At 40.6% G+C, this 13,911-nt stretch overlaps 1 protein-coding gene across 1 annotated transcript in view; it reads right to left on the reverse strand.

The window, feature by feature from the left end:
• Positions 1-1,026: 1,026 nt before the first annotated feature.
• The window catches only part of lrfn1 (leucine rich repeat and fibronectin type III domain containing 1), a 54,263-nt gene continuing 41,378 nt past the window's right edge, over positions 1,027-13,911 (reverse strand). Inside the window, exons 3-4 of the mRNA XM_034867661.1 lie at positions 5,062-6,457; positions 1,027-2,539 (exon numbers count right to left, since the gene is read on the reverse strand). Of these exons, the coding sequence (XP_034723552.1) occupies positions 1,639-2,539; positions 5,062-6,437 (2,277 nt within the window). The 5' untranslated portion in view covers positions 6,438-6,457 and the 3' untranslated portion in view covers positions 1,027-1,638. The remainder of the gene's footprint in view (positions 2,540-5,061; positions 6,458-13,911) is intronic.

Below are 13,911 nucleotides of genomic sequence, written 5' to 3' on the forward strand. Positions count from 1 at the left end.
TTGATTATAAACTGTATTAAATCTTTCGGTGAGTGATTTTTCTTCATTTGTATAAACTGTTAATACACGTTTTCTAATGTTCTTTGAGGCTCTGCCCATGTGTCTAATCATATATTATGAAATATGAGTACAGCTTTATGATGATTACAGTATTACATCCATCAATATTTGTTACAGATGCTTTACAAAAGGAGTAATGAGCCATTTATTGACTGTTGTTAGGTGTTAAATAGATAGGGTATTAGTAAAGTTCCCCTTCTTTTCCACATCAAAGCTTTATCTATAATGAGAGTTTGAGGAAAATTGAATCTTAAAAGCCGGATGATACACATGGATTCTGCTCATAACGGTTATATAGCATCTTCCCTGCAGTCTGAAATTATTGGCTACTTTACAGCGCCTGGTCTCCCCCTAGTGGGATGCAACAGATCTCACACCCTTGTTTATCACACCTGGCTGCATTTGAATTCAGCATCTTGTTCAGTTATCATGTCCAAGGTCCACACACCACTGTGCTTCCGTGGTAGCTTTCACAGAAGCCTTATAAATTGTACTTGGGAATCAATCATTTATCACACATTGCTGCTCCCGAAGCACAAGAATAAAACGCCACTGATACAGTTAACCCACACAAAAAATTTAATACCCTTCGTGAGGGGGTAAATGGTCCAAACTTTGACATACTAAATAGGGAGCGGTGTGATGACACAGGTTTTTAATGTAAAAACTTGCAGCCAACACCGAAATGCTTTGTAAAAAGTCATGTGAGATATGACTTACTTACTTACATAGTTAGTACACATACACCAATGTTTTAATATACTTATATATGTCTTTTTTTGTATGTTGCCTTTTCATCTAGACCAGCCAGATACAGTACCGATTAATATACAGTCACATCTGGAACAATACGTATTTAACATCATACAGTCCGACCGTCAAAGAGGAATCCGCGGTTGGTTTCCCTGGTCCATCCTCTCTATGCTAACATTAGAAATCGGCATATGTGTAAAATCCTGTTCTTTTTTTTAATTATTATTGTAGTATAGTCCCGTGGTGATACTTGTCCTTGTATCTCGTGTCTTCTGTGCAAAAGTTTTTTTTTTTTTTGAACAAACCCAAAACATGATTGACATAACAGGATACCTGGTTGTTCACTTTACAGTTAGGATGAAGTTTTTTTCTCGTTTTTCAGTTATTTAACAATTAAACAGTCAAATCCAAACGACACACCCCCTTGGCATGACACAGAAAAAAAGGAGCTGATTAAAAATCCGAAGAGATGCTTCCCAATGTCAGGGTGGGAGGCAATGACATAGAGGGCGGTTTATGACTACAGTCAGCAGCATCCTCCATTCGTACATTTTTTTGAATAAGGCACTGCTGCGTAAAGAAAGGACATGGCCAACAAACCTCTCTGGGAGTATGATGGGGAGGATGAAGGGAGACTTTGTTCTTCTCCAGCAACTGACAGAAACTTTGCATGTGTACGCACATGTGCTTCTGTTCCTGTTTATCCTTCGCTGTGTGCAGGAAAAGTGTGTTATATGGCATGTAGACATATTTTAGTTTTTACATGTGTGCTTATGTCTGTGTGTGGCTGAGCCGGGGTTATTTTTGCCGGCTACACTGCTTTCCTCAGACTGTGCTCTCAAGCATCCACTCAGTGCTGCTGAACGTAACTCGCCTGTTGGCGAGCGGCGATGACTCCATGTTGAGCTGGTTGGTGGACTTGTGCCACCTCGTCCTCGCTCTGCGTGGGTAACTATGACTTTGAAAAATGGAGTAATCCCCCCCGTCAAAAGAGAATCTATGCCTAGTTCGTGCCAGCTCATTTGGGAGCAATCCCATGTTGGCCAGGGCAGCTTTCTTGTCCTTAAGCCTGGGAGCCTCCTTGGTGCCAGCGTTGGGGCCTATGAGACACAGGGACATGGTGGAGCCAGTCAGGCTACTGTCCGTCTGCGTGTCCTCAGATGGGGGGCCGGAGCACTGTGCATCCAGGCTTGTTCTTCTCTTCATCTTTTCTACACTCAGGGATGGCAGCTCCACTTCCAGGATGGCAGTGGTGGCCGCTGGATCCTCCTTCTTCTCCTTGTCCACCCTCAGCACCAGCGCCATGCACTCTTTGGGCGCATGAGCTTCCTGCTGACCCTCGTCAGACGGTTGCTTGGAGGCGGAGCGCTGGAGCCGCTGCTGGCTGCCATTGGTCTGCGAGTGCATGCTGGAGCTGACCTTGGTCTTGCTGTCCTCTGGGCTGCTATAGGCCTTGTAACGGATCATCAGAATGATAATGAACACCAGCACTGACGCAACAATTATACCACCAATAATGATGATCATAGTGCCTCCCAGGAACTGGCTGTGCATAAAGCGACACTGGCTGACCTCACTGGCTGTGTGGAACTGCACACAGCCGACCACACGTGTTGCCGTTAGCGATGTGATGCCATCGTCGTAAACCGCCAGCACACAAAGGTCATACTCCCGGCCCGCAGCCAGATCATTGATTAAGAAGTTCTTGCTCGTAGATGGGATCATTCTGCAGAGGAAAGAAACAGTGTGGTGGTGAAGATGTAGACGATTAATCATCGGAATTACAACGCCCACATTTAATGATTTGCATGAGGCGTATTAAATCACATAAAGGTGTCAGTTCCACACAACACAAAGACAACAGGGCCGCCACAGCTCCGGCATTAAATATCACTCGTTCTGGTAGACAAACATGAAACACTTTTTTTAAAGTTGAATTATGAGAGAGATGTCATAGAATAGCATTTGAGAAGTTGCTCTATTTCTATTTTCTGTCGAAAATGACAGCGAGGGGAAACTGCAAAGTGATAAACAAGGCAGACTAGGCTCGCTGTCTCAAGAACAGGCCACAACAGCTGCAGGTTGCAGGGCAAGTGAAGCATGATGAAGGCAGTTTGGATGTGTGAATACCTAAGGTCACATTTTTCCAAACTACAAGATTACACAAGTCTAAATAGGATGGAGAAGGAGAGATTGTCTTCAGGTCAACATTGGCGTTAATATAATTAGAAGTGTGTTCCTTTTCCCTAAAGGGAGACTTTGATGGTTATCATTTGTAGGTAATAATGTACCTCCTAAAGACAAAACAACACTCAGCTCCATGCCTAAACTGGATGGGAAAATTATACAGGAGAGTGACTCATTATATCTGAGAAAACCTAAAAAAAGAGAAAGTCAACGACTGTTATTAACTTGCTCTATGAATACATAAATCCGGAAGTGCTTCTCGGTATACCAGATTCAGTTAAAGTGCGTCACATATTGCATTAGGAACACATCAAACTCATTATCATATTTAAAACAGTGTTTTGAGGAGTGCAAATGTTAATGCTAACTTTAAAAAAAAACAGTAACTCAGGTTTATTGATTTTGCCATTTTTCTCCATGTGCACTTTATATATTACACAATGCAACTTCACGTACACAGTACTGTATATTTCAACTTACTATAGGGAACTTGCCAAAAGTATATTAAACTTGTGCTTGTACAGTATTTGTCTATGTGTGTTGCAGTGGTGGAAAGTGGCTCAAGTACAATTTTGACATATTTTGTATGATAAATTATACTCCTACTTTTTAAGTTAAATCATATTATAGTCAGCCTATAAATTTTGATCGCTCCACCTCAACTACAAGACATTATGTCAAGTTACGTTTTGTTGTTAATACTCTTTGGTCAAAAGTAATTAAGTACACTGACTCAAGTGATCTACTTTTTTGATTATTTCCATTTTTCTTTAGACTTATGCACCTTTTACTTAACTACATTTTACAGGGACATATTTTCTTTTTCAATGTGACAGCAGTGGTTACTAGTTCTTTTTAATATTTATATTTTACATTTAAAATATGCTATTATTATAAAATACAATGCATTGTTAAAATTTAAACCAGTGGTTTCCAAGCTTTTTTGATACTTGTTGGCCCCTTATATAAAATCAGTGACCGGTTGGGTCTTTTTTGCAACATGTCAGATGTCTAAGAGTTGTTAGTAGTTCCACCAACAAGTGATTTCCCATCTAATGTATGCTACATGTAAATGTAAATAAACCAATTGTGTAGGTTGCGTTTGTGCAGTAGTGTGGTGTCCAAAAAGTCTTATCTAGCACCTAGTGATGACATGTAAAAAGTGTTATTGCTTGTGGTATGAAGGATTTTCTGTAGCATAAATACATATGTACATAGATATACCTATATATATATACACATACGTATACTATATACATCCAGTACAAACACATACATACTGTTGTGTGTGTGTATATATATATATATATATATATATATATATATATATATATATATATATATATATATATATATATACACACACATACATATACACATACATATACATACATAAATATATACACATACACAGTATATATAGTGTACTTATATACATACATACGTATATGCATATATACACATCTATATAGATAGATCGATAGACAGACAGATCGATAGACAGATCGACAGATAGATAGATAGATAGAGACAACAACATCTAATCACAATCTGTGTTACAACCAATTAATGCAGGCACATGCTAATGATACAGCTGTATGTATTGAAAAGGTTGGGCCTCATGTTATTGTTTATTGTCAAATTATACTTAATGAGCTACTTTAATTATGCTTTCCAGGCCCTTGAGTTCATTGGAGTGCTGGACTCCACAGTCTCCTCAGCAGATTGCAACAACCTACTTAAATATCAGAGATTGAAACTTGTTTACTGGATTTGTAGATATCTTGACTGAACATTTTTTGCATATTATTTTTCAATTTCTTTTAATCCATTAAACTTTAGGAAAAATGTTGCTGCTCAGTTTATCCCCAGACTACACTATAGGGGATCTGCTTATTTTTGGACATACTTAATCATTTTGCATCTTTGGGATCTGTCAATCTGCTGTAATGAACCGCTGTGTCCTTCAGCAGATGGTAACTCCAGATGTTTCACCTTTCTTCATGTCCCTGCTCTACCTCCCTCCCCTCCCTTCCTCTCCGTCCATCCACCATGGCTTACCTGTACACCAAAGTATCATCTGCCGTGCTGTTGTACTGAATCTGGTACATCCTGATGCCGGGGATGTGGCGCTCAGATGGCCAACGGAGTACAGCGGAGGAGGAGGTCAGCTCAGTGACCATCACCCTCCTGTCCTGCTTGTCGTAGCCTTTGGTGTCATTGCCAGATTTGGAGGAGGTGGTAATGTCTGAGAGGCCTGGGTCCTCACGCATGTGGCCTGTGTTGTTAACAAACAAGGGTAAGGGGATCATGTTGATCTCGACAGCAGCTGTGGCGATGCCTGCGGCATTGGACGCGACACAATTAAATGCCCCGCTGTCCTTCAGCGTTGTGATGAGAATATCAAGGGTGCCATTATCATACAGGATGGTGCGGGAGTTATTATGCACCAGCTTGCCATCTGGGGACCGCCAGTGAATCTCTGGATCTGGATCACCCACTGCTTTGCATTTAAGAGTAACGCCCTGGCCTTCCATCACAAAGGGCTTAGTGGAAAGATGTTTGGTGATCAGAGGAGGCTCACAGATAAACTCCTCCTCTTGGATCGACCAGAAATACTTGTCCATGAGGTGCTCTGGCGACGCACAGGTCTCCAGATCATCCTCTCTTGTGAGCCTGCGGAGCCACAGCAGCTCGCAGTTACAGTGAAGAGGGTTGCCCCCAAAGCTCACTGCCAGAGTGGAGGAGCTGGATCCCGTGGGCTCGGACTGGACCTGCGCGTGCTGGAACAGGCTGTCTGGGGGCAGCTTCTGCAACCTGTTAGACGTCATGTCCAGGCGAACCAGCTTGGTGAGCAGTGTAAAAGTCCCCGCTCCAATGTGGTCGATCAGGTTGTGGTCCAGCGTGAGCGTGTTAATGTTGGTCATCCGTGCTATGGCTTCCCAGGGAAGGGTGCGCAGGTTGTTATTGGAAAGATCCAAGTCCTCTATGGTGGAAACAAACTCATCAAAGGAGGTGGGGGCCACTTGGTGGATCTGGTTATTTCCCAGGATGAGGTGGCGCAGGTTGATTAGGCCTTTAAAGTAGTCTGTCTTTATCACACTAAGGCGGTTGCCATCCATGTGGAGCGCCCGTAGCGATCTCAGGCCGACAAAGGCGTGGGGGGTGACCTGGCTGATGGTGTTACGGGACAAGGTGAGGTGGACCAAACTAGTCATGTTGAAAAAGTCTTTCTTGCGGATGATGGTGATGAAGTTGTCCGTGAGCCGCAGTTCTACGGTCTTGCGGTCGATGGTGGGGGGCACAAACAAAAGACCAGTCTTAGCGCAGAGCAGAGTCAGAGTGGGGGAGAGGTGCTGACAGATACAGCGGCCGGGGCAGCTGTGTCCCTTCACCAGGGCTGCACAAAGCAGCACACACAGAACCAGCCGGTCCATTGTTGATCACTTTCTAGGTCCTGTGTGTGAGACAGACAAAAAAAAAAAAAGACACATTGAGTCAAAAAATAGAGATCTTTGAATTAATAAATAGCATCAAAGCCTTTATGAGAGCCTGCTGCAAAAATCAAGACTGCAAAGACTGCCAGCGAGGTATCAATCACAAAATGAAATGGAGCTTTTATGAAATAATGGCACCCGGGATGATGTAAGGCTGCACCATCGCTGTCAGAAGCCCATGTCTCTGTAGCCTTTTAATGGAAATCACAGAAGGTTTTTTTGTGCAACCAGGCTGCATCACCATTGCATCGTATTATTTCTTGTATGATCACAGGACAGTTTTCCCACTGTATATTAGGAAACTGCCATGTACATTTCCATCACATAACAAGGCTTGTGTATTTGGTTTCGCTCTGAACTCCACATCAGGATGGAGAATTAAGGGTAGAAAAGGGCGCTTGTCAGCAGCGCTCAAAGATTTTCATGACCTTTTCATGTTCTCTGCTCACCCTATGCATCTGAGATGTACTGCAAAATTAGACAGAAACCTGTCATGTAAATCACGGCAACAAAAAGTTAAAGGTGAAAACGGCAGAAGAATTGGTTGTTTTTGAGTCCGTCCAATGGAGGCATCGAGGATGTTCTGATTCTCTGATTCCCATTTAGAGATATTGATTTCAGTCTCAGAGAGAACACGCTTGGTGAGACGGGAGTAAAAAGTGATCTAAAAAGCGATCCGTGGCTGTAATAACCATAAGAGACCCCGGTGGAACACAAACGGTGATGTGCTGATGCCACATTGTCAGTGGCTTCTCCTCTTGATTGCTAACGCCTTAAGCTTCACAGTTGATGAGACAGCCTGTTAGCGACGATAAAGTAAAGGCTTGACAACTTCAGCAAACCACCTCACCCAAACCCACAGGGTGACACTTTTGATCCCACTCTTTTTTTAGTGGTCCAGCATAATTATTTTTTTAATACACTCTGGAAAAGCTGGCTGTGGATTTCAAACAGAAAAAAGTGTCAGTATTTCACAATTTTTGATGCTTCATCCAATTTGTCATGACTAATTCAAGGGACTCTTTATCTCCATTCCACCATGTTGAGGTGGTGCTGACGTCCTTAGCGCCACTGATTTTGTCACCAGTGCGCCTAAAGCAAAATCATCTAATGCTCTCAGTACAGATAACCTTAAATTGAATTTGATTTAAAAAACGCCTGTGGTTAGATTCATGGAATGAATTAAATACCACGCATCAAAAACTAACAGAAATAAAGAACAAGCCAAGCACTCAACCTACACGTCTCAAGCCTTATTCATAGTCTTTGCACAAATAATTTGACTCTTCTTCTGTCTTAAATTAAAACTGGTCTGATGAAAGTTGTTGCTCAATTCAGTGAGAGAAATTGAGAGTGAGTTTTTTTTGTCATTTTTCCCCAACCTGTGTTGCATTTGACCAGCCAGAGCTCTAAAGTTCTCAAAAGCTATTATTTTTTCCGCTTTCTTGCACAGACACACGCTGAAACGTCTGTCTGGCTACTGCTGACAGACAACAGGGCACCTCGTTAACTATGAAATACTGCTGTCCAATCAGAGCTCTCATTAAAATCTGGGTTTGTATTATGTCATTTTCTGAGAGAAGTAGGACAGCTTGGAAGACAAGTTCACAACAGTGGGGTATTTTCTCAAAGTTTGTGGATGACAATATCTCAACGTCATCTCAGCTTTAGACCTGATTTAAAAAATACACTGGACCCAAACCTTCACTTGGTTTGTGTTTACACTTCCCTCCCTGCTATGACTTCAGGCTTAGCTATAACCTCCATCTTTAAATACAACCGCCCTAACCATTTCAAATGGAAAATAATTTCTCCTTTGCAACTTATTCAACAAAACATATACAAGCAAGGTACAAATACAGCACACACACACACACAAACAGTTGAACCCATTCAATGTGCAAAAACACACACTGGGAGGTACACTGTGTGAGAAAATGCAACCCCCCCGGAGAGAATTTATTTATTTAGTGATGTTCGTTTATTGTTGGCGACACAGCAGGCCGCCTTGTCTAAATTAATTCTTAAAATTTCCTTTTTTAAAAAGATGCTGGGGAAGCTTAAACCATAAAGTAGGCTACCGCAGTGCAGAACATACTTCCTATTAAATAGGTCCCTATATAAAAGCCATTGTACGGTGAGATCATTTCAACAGCATCATGGTCTTTAATTCAAATTTAATCTAACACTGTTGCCCAAGTTTGTATAATGAGTGATCTTGCTTGATTGTGTTAGTGTTCAGATGGTAACTAGGCCACAAAGCTCATGGTTTCTCAGAGGACCATCTGTGCCGGAGCATTTCCTGCCACACCGTCGAGTATACTCTATTGATCGTTCAGCATCTCAGGAAGGAGGTGGTGGGGGAGGAGGGGGTGATGTTGTTGCCACGGCAACTCTGGTGTAGAATGTAGGTCTTTGAATTGCATTAAGATGATTTTGAGCTGCCCAAATCTAAAGCCCTCAATCTTAATGGGTGCTGAGAAGGTAAGAAAGGACATAAACAGATGTGTGAATGGCCGCGGCAAATTAAAAGAAAAGGGCACCTCCGCCTCACAGTTTTATGGCCTAATATTAGTGGCGGCCACCAAATCGATAACACAGGGTGAACTGGAGTTTAGGTTTGTTTTTGTGTCCAGTCATGCAGGAACACAACCATTCAAAGAGGATTCCTCTGATGGATTACTTAGACTTGGAGTCACATTCTGACTTAATCAGAAACCAAATCAACTGAAGTAAAAATGAACAATATCCCACATTAACATGCACCCATGCATGCATACATACATATACAATATGTAATTACAGTAATATGTAATAACAGTACTGTATATTTATGCCTATATCCATATGGAGCTGTGAAACATTTGCATACTCTGTTTGAGAGCTTCAGGTTTTATAATAAAGTTACAAGTAAACCTTTGTAAACTCCAATTAAAGTGGATCCCTATTTAGCTGAGATGAGCATTTTAATTTGTTATGATTACATATTGAAGATTTGCACCCTCTAATCCACCCAAGAGTGAACCTGACATTCAACACTATGCTAAGTTTTTGAAATCTACATCTATCCTAAACCCTGAAATCCATCGAGCTTCCTTTGGAACATCTGTTGCGGCTTAAAATAAAAAATAAAATAAAAAGCCATGCTGCAAGGCTGTAGTCAAGACCACCTTTTGTCCAAGACAATTCCAAGACAAGGACAAGTCAAGTTCAAGATAAGACAGAGTCCAAAAAGGTTTGAGTCCAAGTCAGTCCAGAACAAAAGAAAATACTTATGCATGACACTTTTAGGACAATAATTTTAAGACTCAAGTCCAAGAGCGGACTTGAGTCCTACAGCCCTGCCATGCAGACTAGTAACGGCAGGATGGAGCTTCATGAGGCATTGAAGCTTTTCAGCCATTTGGTTTGCAAATGTATTCATTTTTTAAGGCTTCATGTGGACATGAAACAAACACCTGTTGGTTAAAGAGTGTAAAACAGGCAACCATCTCAACTACCGTGATATACTGTACGTGGATGTAAGATAAAACTTGGACACAGCGTCCAAGGCAACAACAACAATGAAAAAACAATTTCAGTGACTACATAGCCTACCAATCTGTCTATTTTCTGATAAGTATGCCTATGATTGTGTAAGATAACTGTATCTATCTTGGGAGTAATGGATCAAATGTGTTCTAGTAATGGCGGGAGGGGCAATATTAGTGTTTTTTAACTGGAAAGTGGCAGTGCTTTCACTGGGCAGAGGCCAATGAAAGTTGTAAACTTGGCAGAGGGGCAGTGAATTTGCCCTGTAATTTGAAAAAGAATGTAGAGGAGAGACTTTATTTGTTTTAATCAGGAACAACAATTTCTTAACTGTGTTAGGGCTTTGCGCGTCATCAACGACATCATTGGTCCAAAACTCGACACAGCACATAACATCACTACTGCAGACCTTCAGAAACAACGTAAGTATGAGCAGCATTCGTATCTCAAATAACATGTTGTCCTCGGGTCATCGACTCGTTTTCAGTTTTTTTAAATCACACAAAATGGGCCTTTGAAATAAGCACTGAAAATGTCAACATTGGAAATATCAAATAACTTTGGAAAAAACATCAAAAAACGACCCACAATATTGAAAAAGTGACAATAATTGTCGGAAAAAGTGATACTAGCTTTCTATGGTTGATTGGAAGACAACACAAGGGCTAAATACATTTTATTATTAATTAAGGTAGAGTTAAAGCATTGGATGACATATTCTGAACCGCGCCTGTAGCTGCCAGTACCTGCTCACCGGATGCTGATTGGTTCGGCAAACGCATAACTTAGAATGCCAAGATTAATTTTCGTATCATATGTGATCCAAAGAAAATCCAGCTGCAGTGCAAGGTAAGCAAATTGTGGAAAAGAGTAAATAATTTATTTTATTTCCCTAATATGTTAATTCATATTTAAAATTCTGCCAATAAAACGTCCTATACAAGTTTTGTCCATCATGTCTTTGTTCAATTTTGCCTCCATGAGACAGCTTAAAATGCATTTCAGAATTAGTAAAGAAATTTTGGATGACTCATCTGTATAAGAGGTGTAAAAACAAGCATGAATGAAAAAGACTTCATTTAAATGCTAAAAGGTTGTGTGAGATAACAAGCTGCTTTTTTTCGTGGTGGTGGCACCCAAGGGGGGGGGGGGGGGGGGGGGGGGGGGGGGGGGGGGGGGACACTTTTAGTGTCGCTGTTAGTGAAGACAATTAACTTCATAGGGGAGGTGCTCTTGTGTCAGCAAGTCAGACACTTCCTTTAGGTGAGATATTTGAATTTTAAAGCTCCCATGGCATGAAAATTTCACTTTGTGAGTTAAAGAAAAAGAAGAAAAAAAAGAGTTCCCCCAGTCTGCCTATGGCCCCCGAGTGGCTAGAAAATGTTGATAGGTGTAAACCGAGCCTTGACTATCCTGCTCTGTCTTTGACAAAAGGAAAGATGAGAGAGAAAGGTAAGGTAATCTTGCCCCTTATGACTTCAAAAGGGGCAAGATTACCTTACCTTTCTCTGTTTTGCCCGCCCAGACAATTTGGCCCCCCATTGAAAGAGACATCGTGGCAAAGTGACAGTTGGTCAAGGCCACACTACCCACCCTCGACCCTTCACCCTCGACCCTCCACCCTCCCCTGCATTTTGAATCCGAGCTAGTTTGACCAGCGGGTGTGTGCAGATATATAATTCTTGGTTTTGAGGGTGGTTAACCACTGCACCAGTGGGCGCTGTCCTTTAACCAACTGTGTGGGGGTGCTCTGTCCCATGGTGCACCCACTGAGCCCTTGAATGAATTGTTTGTATTAGATAAAGGTTAGACATGTTTCTACTTAACATCTGGCTGTGTAGAAATTCTCCTCTTGCCACAGACACTGCACCAAACTGGATAAAAAAAGACTGGAGACAACTAGAACTGAAATTATTAGTCAAATGAAAAATCAAAGAAATTACTTGTCAGGTATCAAATTAGCAAGTAGGTTATCAAGATCTTTGTCCCAACTTCTCAAATGTCATAATTTGATGCTTTTCTGTTTTTGTCATGTCTTTGTAATAATTGATTGATTTATAAATAATTACAATAATGACAACATTGTGCTATTCTGAAAGTTCTTGCAACGTTTCTTTTTTTTTCTTGTCTTATAATGTTCGTGACAGCTGACCAATCGGAGCAAAGATGATCATAAAAATGTCTAAAACATTCTGATCCCGATGTTGAACGCAGATGTTATTAATAACTGTCTTTCACTAAACAAAAGCGACAATCCTCACATGACATTTACATACAAGCACAATACTGCAAAAGGCATGTACACATGAGCCCATGATAACACACATCCGCCCACACACAAACACAAGATAATCCACATCACTACATCCATACATCTACACATGAACACACAGACATACTGGAGACGGAAAGACATAATTGCCCAAGAGGAGAATAAATTAACTTAGTTTTCAGGCTCAGACGTACAAGTGTAAGTAACTGTGTTTTCAAACGCACCACGGAAAAAAACATGAACAAAAAAAGAACTTTTCTGCTTCTTAAAAATGCTCTTATGGTTCACAAATTCAGAGAAGAGCTTTGTTAAAAGATGAGCAGGCACGCCGTAAACAATGAAGTGGAAATCAAATAAAGCTGATAGATGTCATAGCTCGTCCTATTTCTAACTGTGAAACACCTTGCGGCTGCTGAATTCTTAACACATAGCATCGAGTTTACACATTAAACAGGACAGATAGCTGCAAGGATGACGACGTAGCTTTAAAACATCTGAGAAAGTCATAAAATACAGCAGTCTATCTTTTCTAAACCTGCTCAGTTACCCCCACATGGTGTAACACCAAGATCGCCCGCTGGACATTTTAATTAGGGCATGCATGAATTCACCAGAATCTCTTCTCATAATTTAATAACCAGAAAGAATTAAGGGCTTTTAGAAATTCAACAATTATTCAAGATGGTTTCGAATATCTCCTAAATCACAGAACTGTCACATGAGGCAAACGCACACCCTAGTTTCAGAAAGATTGAATGCACCGATCAAATAGTGTCTCTCAAATAATTGTTCCCTGTAAGAATAATGTATACAACTTTAATTACCGTCATTAAACTGTCCAGGGACGTGTGATTAGCTGCCAGCTTATACGTCAGGATGAAATCTGACTTACTTTATGTAATCATGTAATCATAACGTGGTGATGATACCTTCCTTTTGGGGGGGCAGGCAAACCCCCCACTGGTCAATAACCCTTGTGTTGCCTTCCCGTCAAAATTGAAAATCAACTTTTTGTTTTTAACTTTTTCTTACATTTTTGTCCCTTTTTTAACCCTTTTGTCACTTTTTATGACGTTTTACACCAACTTATTAACTTTAGTTTTACAATAATTTTTGGAATTTATGGTAAATCAAGCTCATTTATAAGAAATTCTACCTTATGTTTGAGTTAGAAAAGCAGAAATAAGGACTTATTTAGACTAAAATTAAAGGAAAGTATGTTCAAAACCCCTTCAAATCTTTTGCTATAAAATCGAGCAAGACACACAAAAATGAATGAAAGTAGATATAAGTAGAAGAAGAGATTTGTACTCGCCAAAGAGCGTTGTGTGGAATCAATCATGTTACTTTGGGTAGTTATAAAGAACACTGACATAAGAAAATGGGTCAGTTTGACCCGAGGACAACATGAGGGTTAAAATCTTAACACGTGTGAGATTACAGTTAATACCAGATAAATACACAGCAATTATTTAAAAAATTGATCAATTGTTTGACTCATGGTTCTGGCATACATGTTGAATATTACCTAACTCAACTCCGAGGACTTGTCTATAGTGATAATAAACTGAAGATCGTTGGGTTTTATACTAACTTTTTAAAGACCAAGTT

This window comes from Etheostoma cragini, chromosome 3 (genome assembly GCF_013103735.1).
Source record: "Etheostoma cragini isolate CJK2018 chromosome 3, CSU_Ecrag_1.0, whole genome shotgun sequence".
In the NCBI taxonomy this organism is placed as follows: domain Eukaryota; kingdom Metazoa; phylum Chordata; class Actinopteri; order Perciformes; family Percidae; genus Etheostoma; species Etheostoma cragini.